The following is a 15,536-nucleotide window of genomic DNA, read 5'->3' as shown; positions in this document are numbered from 1 at the left end:
AGTGTCCCAGGATGAGGGGGCAGTTCACTGGTAGCTTAGACGAACAGCACCAAAGTCAAAGTCAAAGCATCAAAGGCCTGACCATTTAGCAGTTGTGTGCTGTACCGTATTTCCTGGTCAAGGTGTGACACTCTCATCCACATAGCCACTGCTGGACTGCTCTCCCCTCTACTAAGATAAATGGTTATTTGTATTTGTTTACAGCCCACTTTTCATGCCGATGCACTGTTTCCAGTCATACTCAGAACAACAAATGTGGGACCTGGTAGTGTGGAAATGGCTTGGCTTCTCTTGAAAGAGCTCCATTTTAGTGCTGCATTGAATTATTGTAGTGCTGCAGTGAACCTTCAGTTTTTCCATGTTGGCATATGTTTCCTAATAAAATAATGATTGTGGTTGAAATAGAAAGAGTTAAGTGTAAGTTGATTTTTTGACAGTGATCAACATTATGCCCATTGTTTGGCAACACATGTTTCCTCCCTTCCTTCCTTTCTTTTCTTCTTTCTAGGCTGTTAAATTTGTTTGCTAAGCAGTCTATGCGTACCATGTAATTTACATTTTCATCAAAATTCAGGCCTAAGAACTTCATGGTGTTTGCTTCTGTGATATACTCATCATTGCAAATTACCTTTACTTCACTTCATTCTAATGATTTAGCTTCAAACTGCATCATTTTGGTTTTAGTTACATGTAGTTTCAGTCCATTTTGATGGAACCAAGATTCAAGTTTCTCTAAAGTATTTAGGACACTTCCCAGGTTTCTTCCCAGGCTCATTTTCAGTTGGAACTGATGTATCATCAGCAAATAAAACTGAAATAGCATCAGTAGCAGGTGGTTGGTCATTTATGTAGAAAAGGAAGAGGTAGGGACCCTATATAAAACCCTCCAAGACTCGTTGGTCAATTGTTTTCCAGTCTGAGAAGCAATTTCTTGAATTTGACATTATAATTACTCTTCGTTCCCCATCTGTTAAGTAAGAGGTGAACCATTGTAAAGATGGGTATCTCATTGCATATATATATAATTTGTTTAGAAGTAAGGACTGGTTCACTGAATCAAAAGCTTTTGTTGGATCACAGAATATTTCTGGCCTTTCTACACTTGTCCAACAAGGAGCATATCTTTTGAGCAAACACATTAATTGCATTTACAGTGCTTTTTCCTTGTTGGAATCCGGAGTGATTTTTAAAAATTATGACATTCACATTAAGAAATTTTTGAATTTGTTTTAATGAAGCCTTTTCAAATGCTTCCAGCAGAAGAGAGAGGGAGGTAATTCCTCACATCTTCTGTCAATCCCTATTTGAATAGTGGTTTTATCCCAACATGTTTTAATACATTTGGAAAACAACACTGACCAAGAGATCAGTTTCTGATAGCTGATAGCGGTTGTGAAATGATATTACACACTCTTCTGATTACAGATAAGGGTATTTCATCCCGTGTAAACAAGCTTTTGTTTTTTAAAGACAAAATTTCACTTTCCACATGCCTTTGGATGATTTTTTAAACTGTTTGAAAGATGTGTTTCCAAGCTTATGAAATTTACGTTGTCTTGACAGGCTACTATATCTTCATCTGACCTTACTACATTTAAGAAGAGTTCATTGAAACATCTGAACAGGGTTTATTAAAGACTCTTTTTCAAATCTAATTTTTGAAATATCATGACTTTTAACTTTGGTTCCTAATTCTGACTGAACAACTGACCACACTACTTTTGTATTATTACTATGGCAGAGAGAGAAAGTATTATTGACCAGTTTTTAGCTGCAGCTATAATTTTCTTGGATACAGTTTATTGTGTTTGACGTTCATAACAAAATCGATATTTCTGTTTGATTTTAACTAATTGTGAATTCTCCTTTTCATATCATTAAAAATTTTTATTCCATGTTTAGTCCACTTAAGTTTATTGCTTACTTTCTTTTGCCAAGATCTAGAAGAAAAAGATTCATTAAATCTGTCTAAAAAAACTGGTGATGAGCAGATGTAAACATTTCCTGTTACAGGGTTCAAACCTGGGATCAAAAAGAAGAAGATTACATGAACTCATCATGGGAACAGGAAACCATACCACTAGTGCACTCAGTAATCTGCAGTCCATTATCAGAGACAGAACAGATGAAAGTGGTCAGAAACTGTCAGCTAGTGACATTGTTATTGTAGGTCTTGCTTTAGACTCAGCTGACACAGAGAAACTGAATTCTTCAGCTGTGGAAGCTGTGGCAGAGGTAACAGCAGCTATGACAAGGCAAGACAAAGAAGTACTGGAAGAAGCCCAGCAGACAGCAGAAAGTAGTAATGTCATACTGATGAATGTGGACAGAATATTAAGTGAGATCGACATACATGATGTGCCAGATGAGAAAGGTAACACTATTCATAGTTTCTAAGTGTTTACAGCAAACTTTTTTAGCTCCTGTATTTTATTAATGCGTATCATCTCTCATTTATCCAGCTAATGCAAGAACATCTAATTAACTGGTCTGCTTAATATATGTTGTTTGGTACTGTGTTTCAATCTGTGTGTGGGCATTCTTGATCCACCTCAAGTATATTAGATTAGTAATTGTTCCATAGATCATGAATATGACACTTTGTAATGATGTGGAACATGTCAGGTTAATAAAAGGTGTCTATACAAGATATTACATTACACAAAATATTACATGACACTTAATATATCTTTTTTCCTTTTTTTGGATGGTGGGTGGTGAAATTACCCACTTACTATATCCAAAAATTCATCTAATGAGTAAAAGGAGTTGCCATTCAGAAATTCTTTTAATTTCCTTTTAAATGCTATATGGCTATCTGCCAGACTTTTGATGCTGTTAGGTAAGTGACCAAAGACTTTTGTGGCAGCATAATTTACCCCTCCTGAGCTAAAGTTAGATTTAACCTTGAGTAGTGAAGATCATCCTTTCTCCTAGTGTTGTAGCCATGTACACTGCTATTACTTTTGAATTCGTTTGGATTGTTAACAACAAATTTCATAAGTGAATATATATATTGTGAGGCTACAGTGAAGATCCCTAGCTCTTTAAATAAGTGTCTGCAGGATGATCTTGGATGAGCTCTAGCAGTTATTATGATTACACACTTTTGTGCAATGGACACTCTTTTACTCAACAATGAGTTACCCCAGAATATGCTGCCATATAAAAGCAGAGAATGGAAATAGGCATGGTAAGCTAATTTACTGAGATGTATATCGCCAAAATTTGCAATGACCCTAATAGCATAAGTAGCTGAACTCAAACGTTTAAGGAGATAATTCACTGTGTTTTTTCCAGTTCAACCCCTCATCAATGCACACACCTAGAAATTTTGAATATTCTACCTTAGCTACCAATTTCTGATCAAAGTCTATATTTATTAGTGGTGTCATTCCATTTACTGTGTGGAACTGTATATACTTTGTTTTGTCAAAGTTGAATGAGAGCTCATTTGCAGAGAACCAGAGCTTATCTAGAAGTATTCCATGATTTACACAATCAAAAGCCTTTGAGAGATCACAAAAAATCCCAACGTGTGACTTCCGGTTACTCAGAGCATTTAATATTTCGTTAGTGAAAGTATATATACCACTTTCTGTTGAAAAATCTTTCTGGAAACCAAACTGACATTTTGTTAAAACTTTATTTTTACAAAGGTGTGAAGCTACTGTACAGTACATTACTTTTTCAAGAATTTTGGATAAGGCAGTCAGAAGAGTGATTGGGCAGTAGTTGTATCCCCCTTTTTACGCAGTGGTTTAACAATGGCATACTTAAGTCTATTTGGGAAAATACACTGCTTCAGAGAGCTATTACATATATGCCTAAGAATTTCACTTATCTCTTGGGAACAAGCTTTTATTATCCTGCTGGAAATGCCATCAATTCCATGTGAGTTTTCATTCTTGAGAGAGTTTATTATCTTCCTAATTTCAGAAGGAGAAGTGGGTGGAATTTCAATTGCATTAATTGTGTGGGTAAAGCTTTTCCATTAACTGTCTTGCTTCTTCTCATGAACATTTAGATCCTATTTTCTCTACAACATTTAAAAAATGATTATTCAAAATGATTTTGACTTCTGGCTTGTTTTTTGTAAAGTTTCCATTCGCTTTGATGGTAATGCCATAATCCTGTACTCTTGGTTGCCCTGTCTCCCTTGTAATAATATTCCAAATTGTTTTGATTTTTTTTCAGAGGGATTAATCTCAACCATGATGCACATGCTTCTGAAGTTTTTAATAACCTTTCTTAATGTAGCACAGTAGTTTTTATAATATTTGGCTGTTTCTGGGTCATTAGATACAGTTCCCTTTTGTGGTTACAAGATATTTTTATTCCTTTAGTAATCCAACGTTTTTTGATGGTTTCTTATAATTAGATTTAACTACCTTCTTAGGGAAACAGTTTTCAAATTCTCTTACAATTGTATCATGAAATAAGTTATATTTTAAATTAGCATCGGGTTCCTTGTAACTTCATCCCAATCTAACTGCTGAAGATTTCTGATTGTTGAGTCAGTAATTGAATGCACAACTTTGGGGGGGGGGGGGGGGGGGGGGGGGGGTAGTTTTGAATTACTGAATGGAGCTATGTCATATACTGTAACTAGCTGAGCACCATGATCAGATTCCGTGGCTCGTGGTCTTGGGGTAGCGTTCTCACTTCCCACGCACGGGGTCCCAGGTTCGATTCCCAGTGGGGTCAGGGATTTTCTCTGCCTTGAGATGACTGGGTATTATGTGCCTTTCATCATCATTTCATCCTCATTTACTTGCAAGTCGCCGTAGTAGCATTAAAGAACTTGTGGAGTGGCGGCCAAACCGCCCTGTGAGGTGTCTCCCAGCCACCAATGCCATACGCTCATTATTATCATTACCATGATCAGAAAGGCCATTCTCAACAGGACAAGAATTTATGTTTTTAAACACATCTTGATCTATAAAAGTGTTATCTGTCAATGTGCTGCTGTCCTTTACAACCCGAGTAGAAAAATCAATGACAGATGTCAAATTGAAAGAACCGAGCAAGGCTTCCAGGTCATTCTTCCTATTACACTATTTTAATGAATCAATGTCGAAGTCCACACAAATGATAATTTGCTTTCCCCTATCTGACTGATAGCACAACAAGGCATCAGAGTTTTCCAGGAATAAATGAAAGTTTCCTGAAGGGGACCTATATACTGTTACAATTATAAAAGAGCCCTCCTTCACTTTAAGTTGACAGTTACATGCTTGTATATGTTGCTCTAGATGAAACTTTTTTGTATCTAAGCTTTTTACTCAGTGATAACTATTGACATATATGGCAACTCCTCCTCTCACCTTATTCTCTCTACTCATATGTGCAGCTAGTTTATCTTGTTGTTGTTGTTGTTGTTGTTGTGGTCTTCAGTTCTGAGACTGGTTTGATGCAGCTCTCCATGCTACTCTATCCTGTGCAAGCCTCTTCATCTCCCAGTACCTACCGGAACCTACATCCTTCTGAATTTGCTTAGTGTATTCATCTCTTGGTCTCCATCTATGATTTTTACCCTCCACGCTGACCTCCAATATTTAAATTGGTGATCCCTTGATGCCTCAGAACATGTCCTACCAACCAATCCCTTCTTCTAGTCAAGTTGTGCCACAAACTTCTCTTCTCCCCAATCCTATTCAATACTTCCTCATTAGTTATGTAATCCACCCATGTAATCTTCAGCATTTTTCGTAGCACCACATTTCAAAAGCTTCTATTCTCTTCTTGTTCAAACTATTTATCGTCCATGTTTCACTTCCATACATAGCTACACTCCATACAAATACTTTCAGAAATGACTTCCTGACACTTAAATCTATACTCGATGTTAACAAATTTCTCTTCTTCAGAAACGCTTTCCTTGCCATTGCCAGTCTACATTTTATATCCTCTCTACTTTGACCATCATCAGTTTTTTTGCTCCCCAAATATCAAAACTCCTTTACTACTTTAAGTGTCTCATTTCCTAATCTAATACTCTCAGCATCACTCAATTTAATTCGACTACATTCCATTACCCTCATTTTGCTTTTGTTGATGTTCATCTTATATCCTCCTTTCAAGACACTGTCTATTCCGTTCAACTGCTCTTCCAAGTCCTTTGCTGTCTCTGTCAGAATTACAATGTCGTCGGCGAACCTCAAAGTTTTTATTTCTTCTCCATGGATTTTAATGCCTACTCCGAACTTTTCTTTTATTTCCTTTACTACTTGCGCAATATACAAATTGAATAACATCGGGGATCTCCCTTCGCAACTACTGCTTCCCTTTCATGCCCCTCGACTCTTATAACTGCCATCTGGTTTCTGTACAAATTGTAAATAGCCTATCGCTCCCTGTATTTTACCCCTGCCACCTTTAGAATTTGAATGAGAGTATTCCAGTCAACATTGTCAAAAGCTTTCTCTAAGTCTGCAAATGCTAGAAACGTAGGTTTGCCATTCGTTAATCTTTCTTCTAAGATAAGTTGTAGGGTCAGTATTGCCTCACGTGTTCCAACATTTCTACAAAATCCAAACTGATCTTCTCCGAGGTCAGCTTCTACCAGTTTTTCAATTCGTCTGTAAAGAATTCGCGTTAGGATTTTGCAGCTGTGACTTATTAAACTGATAGTTCGGTAATTATCACATCTGTCAACACCTGCTTTCTTTGGGATTGGAATTATTATATTCTTCTTGAGGTCTGAGGGTATTTTGCCTGTTTCGTACATCTTGGTCGCCAGATGGTAGAGTTTTGTCAGGACTGGCTCTCCCAAGGCCATCAGTAGTTCCAATGGAATGTTGTCTACTCCGTGGGCCTTGCTTTGACTCAGGTCTTTCAGTGCTCTGTCAAACTCTTCACGCAGTATCGTATCTCCCATTTCATCTTCATCTACATCCTCTTCCATTTCCATCATATTATCCTCAAGTACATCGCCCTTGTATAGACCTTCTATATACTCCTTCCACCTTTCTTCTTACCCTTCTTTGCTTAGAACTGGGTTTCCATCTGAGCTCTTGATGTTCATACAAGTGGTTTTCTTATCTCCAAAGGTCTCTTTAATTTTCCTGTAAGCCGTATTATCTTACCCCTAGTGAGATAAGCCTCTACATCCTTACATTTGTCCTCAAGCCATCCCTGCTTAGCCATTTTGCACTTCCTGTTGATCTCATTTTTGAGTCATTTGTATTCCTTTTTGCCTGCTTCATTTACTGCATTTTTATACTTTCTCCTTTCATCAATTAAATTCAGTATATCTTCTGTTACTCAAGGATTTCTACTAGCCCTCAGCTAGTTTATAACCACCAATATTCACCTTTTCCGTATCAGACACAATGTGATGCTCAGACAGGCATAGTATATCTATTACATTATCACATTCAATGTCATCTAAACAAACCAGGAGATCATATATTTTATTCTTCAATCCTGGAATATTTTGCTGAAAAATGGTAGCATTATTTTTTACTTTACTTTTGTGAGAATCTACTTTTTTATTTAATCCACCAATATCTTGGTTAAATATGGTAACATTATTATTTACTTTACTGGTGCGAGAATCTTGTGAGTTTTGGACCTCTTTAGCACCTGCCTGCCTGAACTTCTCGGTGGACACTGATATTAGTCTAAAAAAGAGGTACATCCATGAGTGCTAGTGTCCCCCCTTATGGATTTCACTAACAACCCTGCCAGTTTACCTTTCCCTTTCCTGCCAGGTGCACTCTCAGTATACAGCTGCTAACATGGGATTCCAATCAAACTTAGCTTGTAATTTGTAATTTGTAATTTATTTACATGAAACATGTAATTAAATTTGCAGCAATTGGTAGTACAATACAACAGTGTACAATCTAATTTTACTTTATAATAGGAACTTAAGAATGTAGTCCAAATTATTTGACATAATAAAATTTTATATTTTAGTTTCAACAGCAGGCTATAGAAGCACTGCCCAGTTAGCCATGATTTTATATGTTTTTTGAATGTCTCTCCAGTTAATACCTTCAGTTCATTTGGCAGTGCATTGAAGTATTTTGCTCCATTAATATATGGACTGTTTGCAGTTTTTTTCAGTCTTCTGTGTATCATATGGTAATTTTGTTCTTGTCTAGTATTGTGATCATGAATTTCTGCATTATGACAGGTATATTTCTTGAATGAGTTTCTCACTCTGCAGTGGAGTGTGTGCCGATATGAAACTTCCTGGCAGATCAAAACTGTGTGCCGGACTGAGACTCGAACTCGGGACTTTTTCCTTTTTCAGGCAAGTGCTCTACCATCAAGGTTCACAGGAGTGCTTCTGTAAAGTTTGGAAGGTAAGAGATGAGGTACTGGCAGAAGTAAAGCAGTGAGGACAGGGCGTGAGTCGTGCTTGGGTAGCTCAGATGGTAGAGTACTTTCCCGTGAAAGGCAAAGGTCCCGATTTCAAGTCTCAGTCTGGCACACAGTTTTGATCTGCCAGGAAGTTTCAGGTATATTTCTTATCTTCTACAGTTAATACTATTCCTTCAAACATATACATTGAATAGATAGTCAGAATTTTCAATTCTATAAACAATCCCTTACATGATGTTCTAGCATCTTTTTTGCCTAATATTCTGAAGGCTCTTTTGTGGAGTTTAAATACTCAGTCTACATGAGTTTTGGAAGCTGTGCGCCTCAATACAAGACTATATGCTAGAAATGGATGTATTAAACCAAAATACATCATCCTCATTGTTTGGGTATTGACATATGGAGCTATTCTTCTTAAAACATATAGGCTAGATGATAGCCTTGTACATATGTTGTCAATTTGTTGTGTCCATAGTAGTTTGCTATCTATGCATATACCTAGGAATTTACACTCACTGCAGATTTCCTCTAAAATATTACTATCTTGAGAATCAATACAAGTTTGCAAATCACCAACATTGAAGGGGATTATATTTGTTTTTTGTAAGTTGATTTTTAGATTGTCATTTTCAAACTTTTCCTTTGCAATATCTATAATTTTTTTTATCTCTATGCCAAGATTAAGAATATCATTTCCCCAACAATGGCCTGAAGTGTCATCTGCATACATTGCAATGAAGGTATCATTTTTTACTATCTTTAGAAAGTCATGGACGTAACATATAAAAAGAAAGGGACCAATTATCGATCCCTGAGACACACCAAACTTAGTATTCCTGACCCTTAATGTATAAATTTTTAATGTTTCTCCATTGTTGTGTGAGATTGAGGTACACTGTCTTCTCTTTTTTTTAAATGTGATGTGGTAAGTTGCAATAGTTTTCCACTTATGCCCTTTCTGGCCAGTTTTGACAGAAGTACCTTATGATCAACCCTATCAAAAGCCTTTGATAGGTCTAGGAAAACTCCAGCTACTTGCACGCCTTCATCAATTTTATCAAGAGCGTTCATGGTGCTATGACCACTTCTGAAACCATGCTGAAAATCTCCCAGAATGTTGTGCTTCTTGTAATGCTCTAACATATATTTCAGAATTATTTTTTTCAATTCAATTGCTAAAACTGGAAGTTAAAGTGAGTGGTCTGTAATTTTCTACCACTCATTTATCACCTTTTTTGTAGAGAGGTTTAACAATGGCTAATTTTAGTATGTCAGGGAACACTCCTTCTTTTAAGACACTATTTATTAGGTGCACCAAAGGATATGTTAGACTGTTTTCACACTGTTTAAGTAAAAATGGAGAAATTTCATCCCATCCAGTGGATTTTTTTGTTTTTACATTCTCTGATGAGCTGCAAAATATCCTTGATTTCAAGTTCATTGAGTTGATTAGCTTCAGAATTGTCCTCAGCAAGACTTCCAACAGATACTTTATCTGTGGTAGAAAAGTTTGATCCTATGAAATAGTTGAAGGAGATATCAAGGTGGTAAGGTAATGACTATGGTTCTCTCTTCTAATCATCAATACTTTTATTACATGACAAATGTACAGGTTGAAGACCAGGCCAGAACTGAGGTCCCAGAAGTATACGAAACAAAAATCAACTCAAAGACATAATACACATATGATGTTCTGGTGTATCGATCTGTGGATCAACGCCACATAGTCCCCCCCCCCCCCTCCCCCTGCAGTGTGGAGTACGTACACGATGGAGTGTGGGGGGGGGGGGGGGGGTTAAGTGGGTTACAGTAAGTTCCTCCGTGTCTAACGGCACAGGCCATGTGGGAGGAGAGCGTGGAGCAAATCCTGGGATGCTGATGCTGAAGTCTTGAAGCAACGTCGGCAGTTGTAGTCATCGGCTAGTGCAGTGCAGAAGCACTGGTGTGGAAGGGTGTCGTCGGCAGGGAACCTAATGATCACCTTTCCACTTGGCCTAACATAAGCACGTAGGTTGCCACATGTAGCACTTCGAGAGATTTTGAAACACTTCACTATAAGTTGTGACACACCAACTAACGAGTCACATGATTCATCAAATGCAAGCAGCACTAATGCGGTATCACCACTAACGATGACAGATAAACCACAAATGTCATTAGGATGAATGTGGGTAAAGAGCTCGTAAGTGGTGCCTGCTAATGGAGAGGTATGCTGAGCCGGTGGGGTGGGGAGACCGTAGCACGGTGAGGACGGTGTGCTGCAAGTAGAGGGGTGAGTGTCAGACGGTGAGATCTGAATGGGTGTGGCAGGAACCTGCAGGCTGCACCATTTAGAAGAGCGGCGTGGTGTGCTGTTGCATGAAGATGGAACTGTTATATTAGAGCCCTGGGAGCTGGGGCCTCTGCTATAGGAGCCGGGAGGTGGAAAACCAAGGAATGAGTGTGGGCTCGTTGATGGGGCCAGTGTAGGCATGATTTTACTCGAATCATGAGCAGAGGAAGAAAGCTGAGGGTGGCCAGAGAGTGTGGTCTCTTCAACGGTGGGTGAGGTAGGGGAAAACTCGATGCAAGCAGGTTTAACCCTGTGGAGGGAGACAGCAGTTACACCCTTAATTACAGTGTCCATTGTGTTACTGGTTCATTTGACAACTCTGTACGGGCCTGTGTAAGAGGGCTGTAATGGGGCTTTTACATTGTCATCGCGAAGGAACACAAATTCACAAGTGTTGAACACCTTAGGAACATATGTGTGCAGCGGAGTGTGGCTGGAAGGGGGCGGGGGTTGAAACTTGTTACAGTGTAACCTCACCCGCTCTACCAAGGATGGCAGTTCGGATGGTTTAGCGACTAGAGTAGGAGCAACAAGTTCGCCTGGCAGTGTTAGGGACTGGCCGTAGACGAACTCAGCCACTGACCTTTTAAGGTCTTCCTTGAAAGTGGTACGCAAACCAAGTAAGACGAATGGCAGGGCTTCCGTTCAAAGGAGGCCATGGCAATGTAGGGCCATCTTAAGCATCCTATGCCAATGTTCCACAAGGCCATTGCTTTGGGGGTGGTATGCTGTTGAATGAATTTTCTTGATGCTGCACAGCCTACATAGTTCAGAAAACAAGGCAGACTCAAATTGACAGCCTTGGTCGGTCGCCAAGTAAACAGGGCAGCCAAAGCATCAAATCCAAGTGTCTATGAAGAATTGTGCCACTGATTCGAATGTAATACAGAGTAGCAGGGCAGCTTCCACCCAATGAGATGTTCTGTTTATAATAGATAGCACATATCTGTAACCCTCGGAGGGGATGAGGGGGCCCACCAAGTCGAAGTGAACGTGCTGGAAATGACTGGGAGGAGCGGTGAAGCTGCCTAGTGGGGGCGATGTGTACCACAAAACTTTATTTTATTGGCATGGAATGCAGGCATGGGCCCAGGCTTGTCAGTTGTGATGCATGTCACACCAGACAAAGTGCTGTGAAATAAGTCTGGTAGAGGCTCTCACACTTGGATGAGTTAGGTTGTGTAATTTGTCGAAAACTTGTCTCTGTAGAGGTTTGAATATGAAGGGATGCAGCATACCATTTGATCCGTCACACCAAACCACACCTATGACACTGGGAAAGGTGGATTGCACAGGTTTGAGTGACAAGCTGTGATCGGAAATGAGGTCCATAATGTCCGTGTCGGCAGACTGCAGCTGAGGCAAGTTAGAGAGGTCTATCAGAGTTGTGGGCATGCTGACACAAGACAAAAAATCTGCAACCACATTATCTGCACCCTTGCCGTATTGTATGTCAGAGGGAAATTGCAATATAAAGTCCAAATGACAGAAGTGTCTAGATGAAGGGTCAAAGTAGTCACGGCAGTTGCTTGACAGGTTATTATGCAACTGGTCCTCCACATCTGCAGCGAAATTGTCCATCACAGAGTAATTGATGAGCTTGGTGGAACCTGATGCACTCAAATTACTGCACTGATGAACACTCGGAATAACAGGCTGGCGAATGTCATTCACGTAGTGTGCAACCGGCATGGAGTGATACACATGTGGAGCTTGCACATTCACCAGCCTGTTACTCCGAGTGTTCATCAGTGCAGTAATTTGAGTGCATCAGGTTCCACCAAGCTCATCAGTGACTCGGTGATGGACAATTTCCCTGCAGATGTGGAGGACCAATTGCATAATAACCTGTAGAGAAACCGTCATAACCACTTTGACCCTCCACGTCGGGGTCACCACTGAAGGAGATATCAAGTTGGTAAGGTAATGACCATGGTTCTTTCTTCTAATCATCAATACTTTTATTATAAGACAAACATACAGGTCAAAGACTAGGCCGGAACTGAGGTTCCGGAAGTATACAAAACGAAGATCAACTCGAAGACATAATACACATATAATGTTCTGGCCTATTGATCTGTGGATCGACGCCACACAGTCATTAAAATGTTACAGATCTCTTGAGGATTGGTGAAATCAATATTGTTATTAGATACCTGTATTTTGATATTACCTTTTAGTTTTGTTTTATTGTCTCTTATTTCACTTACTATTGACCAGCAGGTCTCGGAGATACAATCTGAATTTTGTATATTTGAGTTAATCTTTTCAGTCTTCAATCTTTTGACTTGCTTATGATACTGGTACTTGTATTGTTTGTATTTACCCCTGTGCTCATTGTTTATGGTCTCTCTTTGTATCATATACATTTCCTCCATTTTTTCTTTCAGTTCTTTGGTAGAATTATCAAATTCCATGGGCCTTGACTGTCTTGCCTTATTCTTATTAATATTTATCTTTCTGATGGGAATAGTATTATTTAGATGATAAGATAATGTATCTAGAAAGGCATCCCATTTATTATTCACTCCTTCGGCTTGAAATACTAGATGCTGAGTTTCATGACCAAGGCTCTCTGTCAGTTTGGCAATGTTGATTACAGAGAGATTTCTTTTGTATTCATAAATTTTCTTTGGTTTTATACAAGTATCTCCCTTTAGCACTAATAGCTGATAACCTTCACCCCTATTGACAAGATTGTTGCGGAAGCTTGTAATGAAGACTATCAGTAAGATGCAGCAGTTACATTAGGAACTTTTCAACCAACTACCCTTACAGTCCAAAACTTGCATCTAGTTTCTTGCACTTGAAACAATGGATTGGTGGATTATTGTTCATAGATGACAGGGAACTCAATTTTGCAGTTATCAACTGGTTCTGATGCCAGATAAAGAACTTCCGTGCAGAGTATCTGAAAAAGATAGTGCAATGCAACAAAGAAAGCATAAAAGTGAACACCAGTTATCTGGAAAAGTGAAATAGGTTTGTAGGAAAAAACCACTAATTTCAATGAATATATTTTTGTATTACCACATTACCCTTAATTTTCAAGTATGTCTTGTGTATGTTCATAATCTTGTCAAGGAGGTTGCTTTAAGCCATCTTTCCTAGAAACTGTCAACCTTTTGTAAATCACTGAAGTGGTTAGGCTGCTGTTTATTTGGTCTCATAACCCAGGGTGATTCAAAGCATGATACAATTTTAAATTTTTATGTACTTTTTCACATAAATAAACAAATAGCAGCCAATTCTTTTAGGATGAAACAGAAATGAAACCCCATATCTGAAATACACAGTGAACACTGAAGCATAATGATGCCCTACGTACAGGGATATGTCAGTGTGGAAAATACACTCCTGGAAATTGAAATAAGAACACCGTGAATTCATTGTCCCAGGAAGGGGAAACTTTATTGACACATTCCTGGGGTCAGATACATCACATAATCACACTGACAGAACCACAGGCACATAGACACAGGCAACAGAGCATGCACAATGTCGGCACTAGTACAGTGTATATCCACCTTTCGCAGCAATGCAGGCTGCTATTCTCCCATGGAGACGATCATAGAGATGCTGGATGTAGTCCTGTGGAACGGCTTGCCATGCCATTTCCACCTGGCACCTCAGTTGGACCAGCGTTCGTTCTGGACGTGCAGACTGCGTGAGACGACGCTTCATCCAGTCCCAAACATGCTCAATGGGGGACAGATCCGGAGATCTTGCTGGCCAGGGTAGTTGACTTACACCTTCTAGAGCACGTTGGGTGGCACGGGATACATGCGGACGTGCATTGTCCTGTTGGAACAGCAAGTTCCCTTGCTGGTCTAGGAATGGTAGAACGATGGGTTCGATGACAATCTGGATGTACCGTGCACTATTCAGTGTCCCCTCGACGATCACCAGAGGTGTACGGCCAGTGTAAGAGATCGCTCCCCACACCATGATGCCGGGTGTTAGCCCTGTGTGCCTCGGTCGTATGTAGTCCTGATTGTGGCGCTCACCTGCACGGCGCCAAACACGCATACGACCATCATTGGCACCAAGGCAGAAGCGACTCTCATCGCTGAAGACGACACGTCTCCATTCGTCCCTCCATTCACGCCCGTCGCGACACCACTGGAGGTGGGCTGCACGATGTTGGGGCATGAGCGGAAGATGGCCTAACAGTGTGCGGGACCATAGCCCAGCTTCATGGAGACGGTTGCGAATGGTCCTCGCCGATACCCCAGGAGCAACAGTGTCCCTAATTTGCTGGGAAGTGGCGGTGCGGTCCCCTACGGCACTGCGTAGGATCCTACAGTCTCGGCATGCATCCATGCGTCGCTGCGGTCCGGTCCCAGGTTGACGGGCACGTGCACCTTCCGCCGACCACTGGCGACAATATCGAAGTACTGTGGAGACCTCACGCTCCACGTGTTGAGCAATTTGGCGGTACGTCCACCCGGCCTCCCGCATGCCCACTATACGCCCTCGCTCAAAGTCCGTCAACTGCACATACGGTTCACGTCCACGCTGTCGCGGCATGCTACCAGTGTTAAAGACTGTGATGGAGCTCCGTATGCCATGGCAAACTGGCTGACACTGACGGCGGCGGTGCACAAATGCTGTGCAGCTAGCGCCATTCGACAGCCAACACCGCGGTTCCTGGTGTGTCTGCTGTGCCGTGCGTGTGATCATTGCTTGTACAGCCCTCTCACATTGTCCGGAGCAAGTATGGTGGGTCTGACACACCGGTGTCAATGTCTTCTTTTTTCCATTTCCAGGAGTGTATTAATAATAAAAAGCAAACATTGAATGAGAAAGAATAGTGGCAATCAATCAGGTCTCCAAAATCTTAATCATGTTTTAAGGATGTTCAATGAAG

General features: G+C 40.2%; 1 protein-coding gene across 6 annotated transcripts in view; it reads left to right on the top strand.

The window, feature by feature from the left end:
• The window catches only part of LOC126335174 (adhesion G-protein coupled receptor G6-like), a 166,861-nt gene that overhangs the window by 105,997 nt on the left and 45,328 nt on the right, over nucleotides 1-15,536 (top strand). For all 6 annotated transcript variants that reach the window (XM_049998157.1, XM_049998160.1, XM_049998161.1 and 3 more), the window contains one exon: nucleotides 2,014-2,374. In XM_049998157.1, coding sequence (XP_049854114.1) covers nucleotides 2,014-2,374 — 361 coding nt within the window. The remainder of the gene's footprint in view (nucleotides 1-2,013; nucleotides 2,375-15,536) is intronic.

The sequence above is a fragment of the Schistocerca gregaria genome, chromosome 2, assembly GCF_023897955.1.
Source record: "Schistocerca gregaria isolate iqSchGreg1 chromosome 2, iqSchGreg1.2, whole genome shotgun sequence".
Classification (NCBI taxonomy): Eukaryota; Metazoa; Arthropoda; class Insecta; order Orthoptera; family Acrididae; genus Schistocerca; species Schistocerca gregaria.
This window is presented reverse-complemented; position numbering and strand designations above follow the sequence as displayed.